Source organism: Anastrepha obliqua, chromosome 2 (assembly GCF_027943255.1).
Source record: "Anastrepha obliqua isolate idAnaObli1 chromosome 2, idAnaObli1_1.0, whole genome shotgun sequence".
Classification (NCBI taxonomy): Eukaryota; Metazoa; Arthropoda; class Insecta; order Diptera; family Tephritidae; genus Anastrepha; species Anastrepha obliqua.
The window spans coordinates 131,154,808-131,173,601 of record NC_072893.1 but is presented as its reverse complement, the minus strand read 5'-3'; the positions used below and the strand labels follow the sequence as shown (position 1 = coordinate 131,173,601).

The window sequence follows — 18,794 nt, the reverse complement described above, 5'->3', positions numbered from 1 at the left end:
ACAACGCATCAGCTCACCTCAGCAGTTGTAGTCGCAAAATTAATGGAAATCGGGTTCCAACTCGTTTCACATCCCCCCTATACTCCAAACTTGCCTTCCTCGGACTACTATTCGTTTTCCAATTTGAAAAAATGACTGGCGGGAAAAAGATTTTATTCAAACGAGTAGGAGTTTGCAGAAACGAATGGCTATTTCTCAGACTTGGATAAATTCTATTATTCGGAAGGGATCAACGAACTAGAACAGCGTTGGACGAAATGTATAAGCCTGAAAACAGACTATGTGGAAAAATAAAAAAAGTAGTTTTTCCCTCGTATTACGCACTAAGCAAAACAATGATTGTGGGTTAAAGGTGCGCGCGTGATTAAGGGTGTTCCCGTGACTGCGATAGAAGTATATCCGTATGTATGTCGGTGTATTAAAGTTTTACGTATGTAGGATTTCTAGTACAGTGTTTTACGCATACTCAATTACTTACACATTTACATACATATATAATTATAGTGTTACATACAAAGCTTTGTGCGAATTGTGACTTACCAAACAGGCGCCGTTTGTTCGAGTTTCGCATGCTGCCAGAAGACGCGCAGTTCTTTGAGTAGAAATGACACAGGCATCCCATGGATATTACCAGATTCCGAGGTATTGTGTAGATTGATATCCGCATGTGCGTCCACCCATACTAGCGATAAATTGGGTGTATGCTGCAAGTGGCCAGCGACAGAGCCTAAAGAAAATGGGAGTTACAAAAACAAAAAATTACAAACATACGAAGGAAAGTGCATTTTGTGGATAATGGCATGGAAGATAAATGCTTTTGAACATGACAAATTTTTGCGAATGAGTAAAGAATTCTCAAATAATAAATGATGTCCATGAGCCTTTCAATATTTTGAATTAAGCGCCTTGAGATAAGCAACAATTACGCGTCGAGATTGTGACTTTTTTGTGCAGAAACTGAACTGAACACGTCGGTCACGTTCATACATACATAAATATGTATATTTACACTGCATATTTCCGTGTCCGATTTTGCGAGCCTCGAACTCGAATGTAGTACATAACCTCAAAATTGTTCACTATAGTGTAAATCATCAATAATGTGAATTAATAGAAATAATAAAAATATTTATTTGATAAAATTGAGTACTTAAACGCTTATTTATGAGCCTGAATTGCTTGTAATTGTTAAAAAAATATAAATTACCTAGCACAATTTTTTATATTTTATTTAAAAAATCCCATATTGTAAAAGTAAGTAAACGTAAGTAAGGTAAGTAAAAATCGCTAGAAGGCTATTTTAAAATGTAGTTAGATAAAAGTTTGAATATTTCTTTTATTTCAATTGAGCATTTTTGTCGTTATTTAAAAGATAAAAATTAATTTTTTATATAATGCCATAACTTTATGCTAAAAAATCGAGGTGCAGTTGTGAAACACATAATTTTGTTTTTAACTGTGTATTCCGCCTATTTAAAAGTGGAAAATAGGTTGCAAATAACTTGGATGCTTCAAGAGGAGATTGCATGCCAATTTTTCGTAATGACTTTCAAGAGATTTAATTTCAATTAAAAACAAAAAAAAACGTTATTTATTTAGTAAAAATGCGCTTTTGCAGTTTTTTGCACGGTTTCGTAAAAGTTTTCTATTCAAGAGAAAATTTTATCTCCAATTAAAAAAAAATTATGTAATTTTCTACCTAACGAGGGCGTCAAAAGATTATATTTCAATTAAAAAGGCAAAACGATATTTTCGGAACAATAATTTTTCACTTATTGCAGTTTGAATAACATTCAAAAATTAACATAAAAATTTTCAATTTAAGAAAAACATGTTTTTTATAGTAATAATACGCTTTTCATTAGTTTTAGTAACATTTTCATACAAGACGTTTAAGAGCAGAGCATAATTTGAAATGGAAATTTAGACTACTTCAGTTCATTATCTATTCATGCAACACCCGATTTTTATAAATAATTTGCTCCAGCACTACTTCAGCACACACAAATAAATCATGCACAAAATCTAAAAAAAAAAAACACTTTACACTTGATTACAAATTTACTTCGAAACTAGTTTTTGCTTTGTTAGAATTAAAAAAAGTAATCAAAGTTAGTTTTAAAAAATTTTCTATAGCACACTTGAGCAGCCAGCTTGCTATATAGTATATGAGTGAAAATTCCAACAAATTCCCTCCTGGGCTTCACGCTTACCGAATCCAATCGCATGATCACCGCCGATCGTCAAAAACTGATCGTTCTCCTGCAGCACCTGCTGCACTTTACGGATCAAGGCCTTATTACAGCCCATAAATTCACCATAATTCTTAATGCTGCGATATTCGGGCGCCTCCGCCGGTATGGGATCGACATCGAACTGCAAATCGCCATAGTCGTGCACTTGCAAATTGCCTGGCAGCGGAATAAAAGTTTTACTGTATTTCTATGCGAGCAAATAAAACTCGACAGCACTTTTTCTTACCGTAGGACACCTCTTCGAGCAGCGGCACCAGTCCGTGCTGACGCAGGAGGGCAGGCGCTCTTTCTACACCCTCCTTACCCTGACCCTTCGAGAAAGGCACACCAATAATTCCCAGACGCGCTTTGGCATCGCCATCGGCATTGTTGCTGAAATTTCGCGAACGACTCAATTGGCTCGTGACACGTGTGGCACAGCGCTTCAACATCGTCGTATCGGGGTTTATTCGTTCAAGAGTTAGTTAATTATTTAGTACAGTTATGTGCTAAATACACGTTTGTTGGCGTGCGGATTGATCTTTGCCGCGGCGCGCGTTTCACTTTCGGTTTTGCTCGATTCAAACTGTTGCTAAATGGCTAAGTGTGGTTGAGAATAAGTGAGGAACTGCTACCAGCTGTTCTTTTTTGAATTTTTGAAAATCAAATTTTGTTGCTGATAAGAATTATTTTACTACTACACAAACGAATGCACTTTTAGTTGCGTTTGATTGCAGGAATTCGGGCTTCAAGTCCTATTTCTAGCTGCACGTTCATCACTATTCTTATGTGTCAGCTTATTTTGTTTTTAGTATTTTCTCACACAAAAACTATAAATTTTTAAGATAAAGAAAACAAATTTGCGGAACAACTGGAATGACGTCGCCTTCTATGGAATTGAACTGCCGATTAAAGTGACAAACTGAACGAGAATGACGGGGAGACGCCAATATAAAAATGCTGGTGATGCTGCTTGAAAGACGTGCGACTAACGCAAACGAAAAGTAGAAAGAAGACTCTCTCGCGCGCGAAAGTGATAAGCATTGATAACCTTTGGTAAACTAATACTTTGCTTATTTGTATTAGCGTGATTTGGATGCACATGTGTATGTGCATATGTACATATGTATATGTATGTATGTGAGAGAGATATTTGCTTTTTTCGTAAATTATATCTGCGTAGATCGAACTGCACACCTTCATGCTGCTTTTGTTGTCGTAGCAGAATTAAATATTCCCGATACACGTATGTGCCCGGAGGGAGTTTTTACTGGAGCCCTCGGCCGGCAACACATAATCCGGTTCGTTCCAGTTACCGATTGCTTTGACATTAACCCTCACCGGCCACACCGGGGTAACTCATTACCCCACGCTGATAAATTCGATTCTACAGAATATTTCGATGTTTTAAGACTTATGTATAACCAGTTGTGTTATATTTGTTTAATATTCCTTTAACATTTTTTACAATTTTTATTACTGAATTAACAAATGGATTTTTAAAAAGTAGTCATGAATGTGAAAATTTAGCAAAAATGGCTTGTTTTATAAAAAAATTCATTGCTCCGCCATTTTTCAATATTAAGGGCTAAAATTTTAGAATTGTATGCACAACATATGCCACAAACCTAAAAAAATATTAATATCCACCAATCTTTCCAAAAGTATATTTATTTTAGAAGGGAAAAATGAAAAACATTACATACCATAAAGTTTACTTTTTTTGTGTGTTATTCAAACCGGGCATCCAACACGTGTTTTTTTTTTTGCCTTCTTTCGATCACACACCACGCATCCCCTCGCTGAATCGAAGGTAACTTTTTCCAGGTCACCTATTTCTGGGTTGGTGTCAATTTCTAAGATGCTCTTCATGGTCATCTGCAGCTCTTTCCGAAGAAATTGTCCTTCCAATATCTAGCGTAGCATCGGGAAAGTGAGATGAGCATTCAGCATTTTCAAAACGATAATCTCAGAAGTGGATTCCCGTGTGCCACTGACCTTGAGTTTCCACATAATGCGGGAATTGACAGCTGCTTTATCGAGCATCCCAAAGAAAATCCGCATCGGCCACCTGTACGTTTTGCGATATAATACATCATATAAAAATTAAATAAATTATTTAACATGAACAATCAAGATTCTACAATGATTAGCACCGCAACAATTTTTTTATTAACAAAATATCAAAAACTTACCTTTATTTTGTTTATTGACACTGCAAACAAGTCGATTAAAAAAATATATATATACTTCTGCTCAAATATGAACGAGACTTTATTAATAAAACGGTCCGCGGATGACATATGGCAAAAATAAATTTTTTGTTGGATGGTAGGACTGTTATAAGCTTACATGGCAAATTTCAGCGTGATATGTCACATAGTTTGTTTTCTGTGCTACTGTAAACAAGTCAAGCTCGAGTGTGTTTTTCGAATTTAACGATGGAAATTCAAGTTGAACAAAGAATTTGTTTGAAATTTTGTTATTCCAACAAAATTTCGGCTTCAGACGCCTTAAAAATGTTGCAGACAACCTATGGGGACTCTGCTCTATCGCGTGCACGTGTTTTCCAGTGGTACAAATCGTTCAAAGAGGGCCGTACATCAACCCAAAAAACCACGCCAAAGTCGCTCAAAAATTAAGGTTATGCTGACTGTTTTTTTCGATTACGAAGGTGTGGTGCACTCGGAGTTCCTTCCGCAAGGCTGATCGGTTAACGCTGAATATTATTAGCCTTTGCGCGAGAACATTCGTCTTAAAAGGAAGGAATTGTAGGACAACAAGTCATGGTTCTTGCATCACGATAATGCACCAGCTCACACACCACGTCTTGTTCGCGATTATTTGAACAAAAATAATGTTAATATCGTTCCGCAAGCACAGTATTCGCCTGATATGGCTCCATGTGACTTTTTCCTGTTTCCCAAGCTCAAGTTGCCGCTCCGTGGAAAACATTTTGAGAGAATTGAAGTCATAAAAGAGAATTCGAAGAAGGAACTGAAATCCATACCGAAATCGGCCTTCCAGAAATGCTATGATGATTGGAAAAAGCGTTGGCATATGTGTATCGCCTCCAATGGTGATTACTTTGAAGGAGATAAAATAAAAATTGAACAATAATTAACCGTTTGTGTTTTATTAAATCAGTCTCGTTCATATATGTCGAGCAACGGTTGCGGCCACACTGGGGTAACTAGTTACCCCACGTCGATAAAACTGATGCTCATCATGCCGCTACGCATTTTTTCCACTTCTTATGTAATGGAGTTAAATCTCACACTTGTTAACTATTGACAGACGTCGTTACTTGTATCAATATTTAAATTGTTAGATCTGTTATTACACTTTCCTCGAGTCTGGTGTAACTATTTACCCCGTCTGGCCGGTAAGGAACATTTTATTTTTTCGAAATTCTACAAGCAACAGGAACTTTTTGCTAAAATCAGCTTAATGCTTAAGTCATAACTTTACGGGTTCTAAGCACGTTTTTCATGTTCTCTCGCAAAATGTGCAATTAAAACAATTAAAAATTTGCATAGCTTAAAATTGGAATAGCTTCCAAACACTGTGTGTTTTAGTATTGCAAAATTATAGTACATTTTTTTTAAATGATGTTTAATGTAGTTTTATTTAAAAATTTTAAATAATATTTTGTTACTGCCGTAACAGCTGATATAGGAATATAGCCAGAGTTGCAGTTGATCATATTTAACTCCAACTTAAGTGACCATTTAAATAAAAATTAAATCGAAACTTGAAAATAGAAAAAAATATTTTTGCACTTAATAAGCTGTCGTGAAGTCGACCGTTAGTTAGCCTCTTATCGCAAGTCACACTTCTGTACCACATATTTTATTAATATACACACACATATATATACGCATATACAAACTTTGACCCGTCAACGTTTACTGTTATCTGCTATAGAAATTACTAGCAAATAAATAAAAGCAAATTGTATACATACATGCATATTTCCTCTATATGTCGCATAGTAAATATGTGTGTTCGAAAGCTTCCAGTTTTATATGCGCAGATACTCGTATTGTCTTATCACAGGATTATAATAAATACAATAAAATAAAAACGACGTGCCCCTTGAAATAAAAATAAAAGTACAAAAAAAGGGCTTTAAGCCTGTCGATACGCTCTTTGCACGTTTTAGGTTATAATTTTCCGTTGAAAAGATGTTTATAAAAAATTTATATTAATATAATAGATTGTAAAGCATATCAAAAATAGTGCTCACAATAAACGACGCAAAACCTGAAGTCTCATGCAGCTCTTCATTTTCAAACAGAAATGTCGCTGAGGGGGGAATTGTGTTAGGAGAATCGTAAAATATCTGAGTCATGCACAATCGGCCCTTACTCTGATTTAAATCATCAAAAATTCAAAAGTAATATTTTTTTCTCGTTTTTGTTAATAAATATACATACTCTTTATTAATTTTCTTCGGTAAAAAATACAAATCACTTACAAGCTAAAGATGACGCTACGCAAATTAATTATTGCACATACAACCATACATAAACATATGTAACATATGTGCACATATATATACTTTCTGAGTTACATATACATTCTTTTATCCGTGTTTTATATGCACACCGGTTTCACTAATTCATTTCAAATTAATTGTTTTCGTAAATTTTATAAATTAAGTTGCATAGCGGCGGTCATCTGCTTAATATCATTTTATATTTTTAATTTTTTCTTTATTTCTTAATTTTCTTAACTAATTGCACAGTTTTGGTATTCAATACATTTTCCAGTAAATAAAAATAAAGTCTGTGACTAAATATTTTTTCTAAAACAAATTTCATAAAATAGCTAAAAACTATCATACTAATATGAATTTTTGTAATTACATACATACAACCTCTTTCAAAAGATGACGTAAAAAAATTGCGGAAAACCTAAACTGGTGTGGAATGTTTTATATACCGGTACTAGCATCACAATTTTAACCAGAAAAAAGATTGATTACATTTTCGAAAATATTTTTTTCATTGTACCGTGGTACAACAGCTATTTAAAGGTGATCTTTTAATTTTTCAAAAATTAAAATCAACATCATAATTTTTAACATGTACAAAATTTAATTTACGCAATAGAAATTTTATAAAAGAAATAAATGAATTTTATATCCACAAACAATTTTTTTATCATTTACATTCTCGGAAACTAAGGCTGAAGTATACAATTTTAAATAAAAAATAAAGAATCAGTTACGAACAAAAAAAGTGGGTTCATAAGCTACTTTGAAGTCACCGTAGGTAGGTAGGGGAAATGGTTGAAGTGCCGGTCTGGCACTCCTCAAATAGCACTAAAGCGGCGTTTTGATACCATTATGAGACCCCCAATAGGTAGATATTTACAGCCAGACAAAGCTGTTGATATAATGGAGGAGATTGATTAAATTTAGGTTGGCGCACTGCCCCAGGCTGTCGAAGAAAGGAGCGCCCAGCGAAGTCACCGTCAATAACAACACAAATTTTTATCATTCGTTTATGGAATGGCCATAAAAATTGATAATAAAATAAATTAACTAAATTTTGTTCAATTTCTATTAGATATACGATATACGTTGAAGGTTGCAATTTTAACTAATAAAAATTTTGAAAAAACAAACAGATACAGGCAGCAAAATATATTCAGATATGCTTTTATGAGTTGATAATACCTAAATTTTTTTATATTTTTCGCAAAATTTTCTTAAATTGGCGCTGCGTATTATTCGAAAAGCTATTTTGTGCCTTAAATTTTTTTTATATTTGGCGTTAGCCGTTCGCAGGCAGGTATTTTACTGTGAATGTAATTTATACCGATAACCCTTTTGCTATACTCCGACAACCTTTTTTGTTATAATGGAATGAATGTAAAATTTGAGAATTGGAAGAAATGGGTCAAATTGAATTTACGGCATCTATTTCCCAATCAAAAGCTTGGAAATGGGCAAGTTAGATATGTCTTATGTATTGACAATCAATTTTGAAGTTTTTCTGAAAAATTTTATCACAAAAAGTTTTAATTTATTAATAAAAAATGTTTTATGTATTGACAACCAATTTTGAAGCTTTTCTGAAAAATTTGACATATATTGACAATCAATTTTGAAAAAAAATTCAATTCAATTCAGAAAAATTTTATCACAAAAAGTTTAATTTATTAATATTTTTTATCGTAAAAGATGCAAGTTAGATACATCTAATAATAATTTATTTATTTTTTGATTTTAATTTTTGTATCTAAATAATAGACAGAAAATTATTTTTAATGAGCTGCCTGAAAGTTTTAATCACTGTTTTATTTAATTTAAATCTTTTTCAATTACTTTCAGTCTTTGTTGAACAAACGTATTTTTAGAAAAAGCACGGCGAAAAATTAGCAAAATTACCGTTTCACATTAAATTTTACATTTTATACATATATTAATATACTTTTATCAGAACTTTTGTGTTAACTTTTAGATGAGATTCGTTTGGAGAGGTTGGCAGTAGTGGTTCGTATTTTGTTTTAGCTTTTTATTTAAAGACACTTTCTTTGTTGCTTTCAATTTTTTTCACATGATTATTACATTTATTAAAATAAATTGTGCCGTTTAATAATATTACATTAATTTTAAATATTTTTATTCTTTGTTTATAAAAATAAATAAATTACATTTATTTCGCTCAAATTAAATATTGCGTAAACCATTTTTAAGTGATAAATAATCTATTAGAGCGTTTGTGTACTTAATTTTTAATTGCTTTACATATTTCTATATAAAATGTTTACATTTAAAAAAATGTGTTTTAAGTTTTTGAAAGTCTGACTTTCATCTGCATACATACTTTGGATAAATATTTGCTGGCTGCTTTCTGTGTTTTTCTTCTTTATTTACTATATTATCAGCAACATTTTTAGATCACAGTTAATTTCGTTTATCCAGCATAACAATCTCTTCGCCGCTATCGTCATTAAATTCATTTTCATCATCGTCTTCACTGCGATCTTGTTCAACACCCTCATCATCAAAGTATGGCTGTATGGACATGCCCTCTGTGAACAGATAGAAGCAAACATTTTTGAATTGTAAATGCATATGAGTACATTTATATGTATGTGTAAGTAGAACGACTACACAATAATTTGTCGAGATTATCTAAAGCCGAGTTTAATATATGGAGCTGTGCGCTGCTGAAGTCACGATTTATGCCTGATGGCAATTCACACATAAGAGTGAGCAGCAAGTCAGGTGATAAATCACTCAGTTTAAGATTGTTTCGCCATCTGCTTAAATGCAGTTGTTGTCAAATCATCTGATCGTGTATGTAAACTCGTCTTTACTCATAAAAGGAAAACATACCGTCGGCGACATTTTGTGCATACAAATTCATGTGAGAAGAGAATTGGTCGGGAGTTCTTAAGGTAAACCGATAAAATTCCTGGCAAAAGTATGATGTTAAAGCTATAAATTTCAAGACGTATAAATTTGGCGATGTAGAGTCCCTTATTACGACCGTATTTTTGCATTGTAAATAGATAAACGATGGCTGTGTGAAAGGTGGCGCCATCGTCTTCCTCCAAAACATTACTTTAACAGGACATTACCGCTTGGTACAACATCGTAGATGAATAAGCGAGTTCCAATAACACCTCCAAGAATAAATGTGTAATAAAAAGTAAATTTTAGGGTTTGCTGTTTTTCAAAATATTACGCTTGTTGTTTCATAAGCATTACTAAATTTTACTTAGTTCGGTGAAACCCTCAAATCTCTTTCACCGAGCTTTGGAACAACTGAAATGGATATCAGATGAATTAGTTATTTGTTGCTGTATCAACGCAGCACATTTTAGAGAAATATTTTTGAAGTGATTGTTCTGGGACGGATGTAAATTCGGATCGTTCCGGATACACAAGGCGACTGTAATAAGGAGATGGTTCTTCAGGACATTTTTTACTTTAGTCAGCCTGCAAAGAAAGCATGTGGCTTGTTTAAAAATCGGCTCGGTTTCTAACAGATGTCTCTACGGTAATGGTGTTGACATATACATAAGTACACAGCAAGGCACAATGGAAGGCACCCTGCGATAGTACCAAACGCTTGAAATGAACTGAACTATGACCTTCTTCGGTCATTGGTAAATATAGCTGCGTATGTACAGTATTCCTTATACTTGTAGTATAAGGCTCCTTGGAGTGAAGAAGAAACTTTTGCTTGAAATGAGATATTTTCCCAAGCGGAAACCTCGTAACCTCGCCGCATATACATATTAAAATACTCTACTGATATAGTATTCCACTCCACTGAAGTGCTACAACTAGTTAGCCATTTACACTTACTTTTAATGGGCGATCGGAACAGTTCCGTTTCGCCATCCTCGCCATCGTCTTCGAACAGTTCCTTGCCCTTTTGCGGCAGCAACGAAAAACTGTAGTATCGTTTATCCACACGATGTCGTCGGGCCAACAGAAATTGCACACACAGGAAGCACAGAATCATGGCGACAATTATGACAATGCTAGCAAACATGATGAATAACCAGCGCGGCATACCCCAGACATGTTCGTCAGCCTTTAGACGGAATATGACGCCGCGCACCGCGCCACCTTCCACATGAACCACCCGTTGAGCACCCAAATGCCGTGGAGCTTCTACTTTCAGCGTGATTTCGCCCAGCGGCACGCCACGTATACTGTATGCGCCCAGACTATCGGTGAAATTGCGAAGATAGTTACGCGTGTGTGGCGCTATCACTGAGACTTTTGCATGCTTGACCGGATGGTTGGATACGTCTAAAATGAAACCCGAAATGGTCGCAGTTTCGGCAGCAGTAAAAGAGGTAGCACTGCCTGTGTTGTCTGAATCGCCACCGCCGCCTAAGCGATGTATTTCACTTACGCCGGTGAGCAGAGTGTAGGCGTTCAACTTCACTATACCTAAATTGCTGATTTGCTGTGGAGTGACTACCACGCGCTTCACTGTCGACTCATAGCTGGGTGCGCTTATTTCCAACGCATAGTCACCCGGTGGTAAGATGATTTGGAAACGTGCGGTATTGCGCGTCACATTGTAGACCGGCCTATAGTCGACAAGACGTACGAAGGCGTCGCGTAGCGGTTCATCCTTTTCGTTGTGCACCACACCTACCACACCTGTTTCGATAAGCTGCAGGAAATTCTTGATTTTATCGATATTTCTACGCCAAATAGCGCCGATCTGCGTTTGTTCGGGCATGCGACAACAGGAGATGCCCAAGCTGAAGAGTGGAATGTTGTACATTTTGTAGAGGAGATTGGTGAGACGCTCGGTAGCTGATTGATGTAGCGATCGCGTGCTGGTGTTAGGACATTGGAGCGAAGGTGCGCTGAATTTGCTATCTTTGATGGCGTGTGCGAACTTCTCAATTATCGGATCGCCTTTGGGATAACTGTGAAGGGAGAGCAAAAACGGGACAGAAATAAATGAAAATTTAAGACGGTGAAGAGAGCTGAACCCTTACGTTAACTCTGAACTGCCCGCAGTGAAGGTTAACATCAAATCGAACCGCTCGCTATCAAAGAATTGAAGCAGTAAATCGCGTTTCTTTTCTGATTCGGGACCGAGTATACGATCGGCAAGTTCATTGCCCAGTTCGGGATCGCAAATGGAGTTACTGCGATAAAATAATGAAAAAATTAAGTTAAAAAAATTGTGTTCAATAAGAAAATATAAAATAACATATTTTCACTGCGCCCATTTTTAAATTCACTTGCGCCACCATCAAACTTACTTTCTGTTGAACATTTTGAAGATTACATCGAAGTTATGGGTTATTGGCAAAAAATACAAAACACTCTTTCGTAACAAGTTCAAGGTGCTCGTGTCACGTACTTTATATCCCTCAAGTATGTGGCGCACCATATTCATAGTGATTTCACGGCCCAGCGGCGATGTAGTGTCGAAGAAGGAGCTGAGTATGAGTATCTTGTATTTGCTCTCCTCCGGATCACCGATCTACAATTATAATTTAATTAATTTCACATTTCTAATACAAATTATTTAATAAACATCACAGCACTTACATCTGACGTCAGCTTCAGCGAGCTATAGTAGATGCCAAATTCACTCTCCGCATAGCCGAAGATCGCTATCTGTCCATGCTGCTTCTCGATCTCGGCCAATCGCTGTCTCATCTCCGGATTGCTATGGTAGCGCGTTTTGACCACGTTTTCTATCACACGAAAATCATTAGCGGACGACCAATGTTGTGGGTCATCACGCATCATGACCACATCCAGTCGCATTTCCCGTGTGCTTTGCGGGATTTCAATTTCCTCACGATAAGGTGCAAACCTGGCCAACAACGGATAAGTTTAACAAATCTTCGATACCAAACACACAGCAGTTCATTCTATTCACACTCACCCGTCAGCTATTATTGTGATGTTATGCCTGCCTGGTAGCGCCAACTTCCAATAGTCGCCATATGCACCACTGAAACTTGGATGTTTTGCGTCGTCCAACCTTATTGCCGCACCCGCAATGTGCGAACCGATCGAACTACGCACTGTACCATGTACGGCATAGTGAACTTGTTCGATGAATTTCAGTAGCGACTCACGGTTGGCATGCCAATATTTCGGCAACTCTTCGGCCATTGGAAATTTATCGCAGCCCAGTTCGAGTGTTAGTTCCAAAACGCCAGCGCGTACATAATTCCAATCCTGCATACCGCCCGTCACGCTGTACCACTGAGCGCCATTGACAATGCCGTTTGGGAAGTGTTCATGTTTGAAGAGCGGGCAGGGATTGCCAAGATGCATGGTGGGGTGGGCCTAAACGAAAATACAGAGAGAGGTTGAAATTTAACCACACCAACAGGCGCTTTGGCAAAAGGAAGGTTTAGGTTCGCCAAAGAAAAATAGCTTAACATTTTTTAGTGTACACTTCTCAAGCCAGCTTTGCGATTTTAATGAGTTAAGAATACCCACTGATTTCGCAGTGATATTTTCTTTATTTTACAAACCATTTTAAATCGTTTTAGCAATATTTTCCCACTAACCTCCGAATATACCAACGCCAAATGCTTGAACAACTCGTTATCCTCCGTTGGATTCAGCTTGCGACCCATTGTCGTTGCGACACGTAGCCGCGCAATCGGATCGGAGAAATCATTTTCATTGTCATCGTATGGATAGTTGGCTACTAATGAGCCGCCATGCAAATTTGCCGACAACACGAAAGGTATCGAGAGTGTCCAATTCATTACTGCTGCCACTTCTGGTTCGGTCACCGCATTAAACTTATCAGTACCATATTGATCGGGGAAATTGCGATTCAAGTCGATATTATGCGCATTGCCACGCCCATTACCGCTCGATTTGTCACCTTCACGTGATATCTCATATCCATCGGGATTCATGCTGTATAGAAAATGCATGCGCGTTGTGTTCACCAGCTTCGTAATGCGTTCGTCGACACCGTAACGTTCGCACATGTACTTCGTTAGCAGCAGTAGCATCTCTTTGCCGACCACTTCGTTGCCGTGCATATTGGCAACATACTTAAATTCCGGTACGCCCGCTATATGTTGGCCGGGTGTCACGAATAACTCCATTACCCAGAGATCGCGCTCTTCTACGCTCTTGCCAATCGAATAGAGTCGCGTGATGCTGGGATAGGATTCGGCGGTATTGTGTATGAACCTATAGAGTCGTTGAAAGGAGGGAAAAAATGTTAATGTTATTGGCAAAACAAAAAGCTTTCTTAGAAACAGCGTTAGCAAAAAGGTTAGGGAGAACTCAAGCAGTTAGGGGTGTAAAAATCGACGAAAACACAAATTTGGGTGCAAGGACCTCCGATAATCGGCATTCATGAATAAAAACGCTTTTTTCGACTTTCTGGGAGTTTCACTGCTAGTTCCACTATGCTTTCCCGTTAAACTAATTGTAAATGCCCAATTTTAAACTCAGTTTAACTAGCACTGAAAGAAGAGCTCATTTCAATATAAAGCTTATATCTTTGGCAGTATGCAATCGGCTGCACGGCAATTATTACTTTAAGGCTGAAGCATATTTCTAAACTTTTCATTATTATTTCATACAGTGACTACCAAAGCGATGCAATTGTGTTGGAGGAGCGCAAAGCTCATAAGTTGAAAAAGATGGGAACAAATTGTGTAATCTGTACTTCACATCGTATGAATATAAAATAGAGCTTCCTACAAAAACAAAACCGTGACCATTTGAATAGGTGATCAAATTTGATATCTCTGTACTCCAAGCTTTGTGCCAAGCTATCAAACTCTACCACTGAACCGGAAAACTTGTTGCGAATTAAGTTCTCAACGTGTCGGTTTGTCTTTTTATTTCGATATGTCATTTTAATAAGCTTCAATGTGGGATATCAAACTTCAAAAAATATGTGGTTCCGAACAAAGAATACAGACTACCTAGACATTCATTTAAATACATTTTTCTAGTTTTTAAATTTTCGATAAGTGCTTCCGTCCACTTTTTTGTAAAAAATTTTGTCGAGACTCAATTTCGTACAAAGCTCTGATCTTTGTTCAAGGATATTAAAGTCGATTAGCCTATTATGAATTTTAAATAAATAACTTGTTGATTTAAAGAAATAACTTTAAAAAGCGCGATAACGAATGAAATCAATTTCACAGCTCGAAAGTTGTGAATTGGCTGTAAAGGAGGGGCACGTTAATAAGTGCGCCTCCATATTTTTGAGTAAAGAGAGAGCTTTTTTCCTAATAAGCGTGAAAGCTTAAAACAGCTGCGCGCGCATACTAAATTTGAGTCGCCACTGACTTACAGGATTCGCAGCGCAGGGAAATCGTTGATTTAAAGCTCTAACAGAATTTGGTATACGTTGCGCTATCTAAACTTGACATTATGTGTTATCTTGAGTGAGCTTTAAGCTGAGAATTCTTATGATTCCAGTGTCTTTTGAGCATCGATCGACTAGAATGTTTGCCGAACGCAAATACTTACCTTGACATGAAAGCTGCCAACGGCTTATGGTGCAAAGCTTTAAATATTATAAATGTTTAAAAGTAAGTAATTGCAAAAAGCTCAGTTTTTCAAGCTCAACTGTGATGTGAAAGCTATAAACATCACAGGTCTAGGAACCACGCTGCTTCAAGTTTCCGAAATATATCTTTTAAATTTTTTAAAGAATGGCGTTGCTTTTTTATTTTATTAAAAACACTTTTACTTTTGACCTGCTTGAGTTCGGGAGCTGAAATATTCAAATTTTTTAATACAAACTTTTCCATTTCTGTAAAGTTGTGATGCTCGAATTTCGTTGGTGTGAAGAAATCATCTTCGCTGGTTAGCGCTTTGGATCGTTCCACTTTCACTTTACGGAAATCACCTAAAAATGAGTAGAACGCATGTGGGTGATGAAGTAAAAAGGCAAACGTAAAGTAAATAAATATATTTGCAATATGACCCAATTTAAGAGCAGAAAGATGCGTACGATATGTTTAGAAATTAAATAAAATGTTAAATAAATGTTAAAAATATGCAAAAATTATGCCGATGAAAAAGAGTAGAGATTTGTGAAAAACAAAAATAAAACAAAAGAAATAGCCAGCAACCAAATGAGAAAAGAAAAGTAATATAAAACATATAATTAAGAAGTATAGGGAGATTGAAAACATGGAAATGGCGCTAATATAAATAGATTAATATAAAAATAAAAAAAATGCAACTTCGATGCAGGAATAAATCATCGTACAAATTAACGCAAATTATGATCAGCAAGGCTTTGGGAAAAACATTTTTTCATATAAATTATTTTGTCTTCTAAAATAAAAACATTAAAGTTCAGCAAATGAAAAACCTAATTTACAGGTGCATTTCAATTTCAACATCCATTACTACTAAGCATTGGGCTTTCGACGGTTGCGATGAGTGCGAGTTTTCGCGTTAAAGTAAAAATATTATAAAAAATATAAAAGTGAGGTTCGGGTATGCAAAATCTTTTTCCCATAAATAAATAAAAATAAACGTTGCTGATTTTACAGCTGCTAATATTTTTTTATTTGATCAAGTTTATATTCATACTTAATTGCAGTTGGTTGGTGCATTTTGGGGTTTGTTGCTTCATTGATATTTCATATATGATATTTTTTTCAAATATTTTAGTATAATTGATAGTTACATTATTTTTTACTGATTATAACACTGTAATATGTATGTATGCCTAATTAATTATTAGAAAAAAATTTTAATTTCAATAAATAGTTTTTACATTTAATATAATTATTTTATAAAATTAATTTTATATATATTGATATTTTTTTTAATTTTAATAAAGAAACATGTGCATTTATTTTTCTATCTGAAAGCAAAACAACGCTCTGAATAAATATAATTTGTAACAGAGCGCATAGTTATAACACAATTTTTTTAAGTGAAACGGGTTTTTATTTTTTTTGTAATTTTTTTTTTTGCATTTTCCAAAAATTATTCGCTCCACTGTACTATTTTAGTAACAAAAAATATGTTTGTTTGGTTTTCAGCGCTAAATAATGAAAATTTAAAAAAATCCCAAAATTATTTAAGGTATTAAGGTTATTTAAGGCTTCTACTAATCCCACTCCAACTCTCTTTTGTGTTCATTTCATTTAATAATTGTTAACTGCATACAGGGTTCCCAACTATGTGATGCAGAAAAGGTAAACCCGGCAAATGACAACTGACAAATTTGGCACAAAAATTTGTGAATGTTAAACGAAAATTTTACAGCTGCTTATAGTGAAAGCATTTCCAATTTCCAAAGCATTTATTTAAATAAATCGGTGTTTTTGAGAGCTGTCAAAAGTCCATTTCAATATTTTATCAATTATTTAAAATATACTACTGAGCTCGTTTGGCAAGTCACGTCGGTCCGATGATGCGTGCCTATTTTTTTTCAGGGTGTACGTCAAAAAACGATGTAGGTTGGGCTTCTAGGGTTAAGAATACCTACACTGGTTTTCTGTTAGTTAGCACTTTATTAGCTAATGGACAATTCACATAGATGGTGAAATTATGTATCACTTTTGTTTGGTGATTTATCATTCGAAGCTGGAGGTTGCTGGTACTTTTTCCATTTCGTGTTATTAGTGATCTCAACATATCGTGACGATGTACTTAAATTTGCCTGAGCCTTTAATTTCCATAATCGGATGTGCCTTTTTGAATTTTTGTTAAATATGAATTATAAAAAGTTTTCCTTTAAAGTTAGTTAAAATTGAGGTCAGAAATCGTTTGATATTTAATTATTTTTTCACTTTAATTATGAGTGAATGCCTAACAATTTCTGCAAGTTTTTTGTTCACGTGAAAGCTCAAAGCTCCAAAGTATTTCCGATAAGCTATTGACAACGCAAGTTTTAAAACAAAAAATGCTGTACAGTTCCGAGTAATATAGAGGAACGCGAAGCTTACATGAGACCACCATTCACGTAAAATTTTTAAAAGTGATTAGTGAAAGCTTTAAAATGTGTACGAGATTTTTGTTGTATGTAATAAGCACGCAAGTTGTAAAAAAAGTTATATAAGAAAATACTTCAGTAAAAGCTTTATATGTCGTTAAGTGAAAACTTAAAAAGTGCTTCGATGCTTTCACTACATAGTTGCAGATAGAGCTTTTAAGAGCTTATATTGGTTTGGGAAAAATGAAACCATTATTTTCGCGGTAGATGGCTGTAGTGATCGATATCTCGTAAAGTATCAATCAAACAATTTGAAGTTTATGCTCATTGTCAAGGTACCATTTCATACTAAAAAAATTATTTTGCTGTTACCGCATTGTTTCATTCAGTTGTGAGTTACAGGGTGTTAACAATGAAAGTACCAAAAAGAGAAGAATTCGGTACATTTTACAGTTATTTTTTGATAAAGGCAAAAATGCAAGCCAGGCTGGAATTGTAAATGGTGTTTATGGTACAGATACTGTGGCAGTTAATTACGTGCAATTTTGGGTTCGGCCATTCCGTTCAGGCATTTTTGAAAAAAAAGAAAATGTCGATAAAATCACAGAATCAATCGAAGTTGAGCTAAAGATCGACCATAAGACAGTTTTAAACCATTTGCCCAATAATGTTTCGCAAAAATAATGGATTTCTTTTAAGATTTGCCCAATGCAACAATGTCTATGAGCCACCTAGAGTAGGCTTTGGAAAGTTTTTTCTTAGTTTACAGTGGCTAGTTTTTTCTCTAATCTCCTTAATACAGATTTTCAAAATAAAAATAAAAAACATTCTAAGATAAATTTAACCAAACGTAAAAAATGTGAATGGTTAGTGCATTTTCTCCACAAAAAAAAAAATTCTCCGGAGACATGTGCTTTTTGACATTATTGGGTCAGATTCAAATTTAAAGATGAATATTTTCTATAGCAAATATGACAATGTGACTACATGATAACAATAAAATCATATTCATTTATATATTATTTTTATTAGTTATTTTTTCATAAGCGATACCTGGTAATTAGTTAAAATCTTATCAGCGAGATTGGTGAATAATAAATAATTGGACACAAAACCGGTTTTTATTTTTATTTATTCCTCACATACACACGTA

The 18,794-nt window shown here is 35.1% G+C and overlaps 2 protein-coding genes across 3 annotated transcripts in view; both read right to left on the bottom strand.

Annotated features, from left to right (window-relative positions):
- The window catches only part of LOC129238186 (arginase, hepatic), a 45,801-nt gene extending 42,589 nt beyond the window's left edge, over positions 1 to 3,212 (bottom strand). Inside the window, exons 1-3 of the mRNA XM_054873223.1 lie at positions 2,482 to 3,212; positions 2,214 to 2,411; positions 541 to 727 (exon numbers count right to left, since the gene is read on the bottom strand). Coding sequence (XP_054729198.1) covers positions 541 to 727; positions 2,214 to 2,411; positions 2,482 to 2,686 — 590 coding nt within the window. The 5' untranslated portion in view covers positions 2,687 to 3,212. The remainder of the gene's footprint in view (positions 1 to 540; positions 728 to 2,213; positions 2,412 to 2,481) is intronic.
- A 3,441-nt stretch (positions 3,213 to 6,653) lies between these two features.
- The window catches only part of LOC129236896 (carboxypeptidase D), a 49,941-nt gene continuing 37,800 nt past the window's right edge, over positions 6,654 to 18,794 (bottom strand). The window contains exons 5-12 of one of the 2 annotated variants that reach the window (XM_054871185.1): positions 15,487 to 15,592; positions 13,269 to 13,911; positions 12,632 to 13,041; positions 12,289 to 12,559; positions 11,997 to 12,220; positions 11,727 to 11,879; positions 10,567 to 11,654; positions 6,654 to 9,281 (exon numbers count right to left, since the gene is read on the bottom strand). In XM_054871185.1, coding sequence (XP_054727160.1) covers positions 9,154 to 9,281; positions 10,567 to 11,654; positions 11,727 to 11,879; positions 11,997 to 12,220; positions 12,289 to 12,559; positions 12,632 to 13,041; positions 13,269 to 13,911; positions 15,487 to 15,592 — 3,023 coding nt within the window. In that variant the 3' untranslated portion in view covers positions 6,654 to 9,153. The remainder of the gene's footprint in view (positions 9,282 to 10,566; positions 11,655 to 11,726; positions 11,880 to 11,996; positions 12,221 to 12,288; positions 12,560 to 12,631; positions 13,042 to 13,268; positions 13,912 to 15,486; positions 15,593 to 18,794) is intronic. The other variant, XM_054871186.1, reaches the window with a different exon arrangement.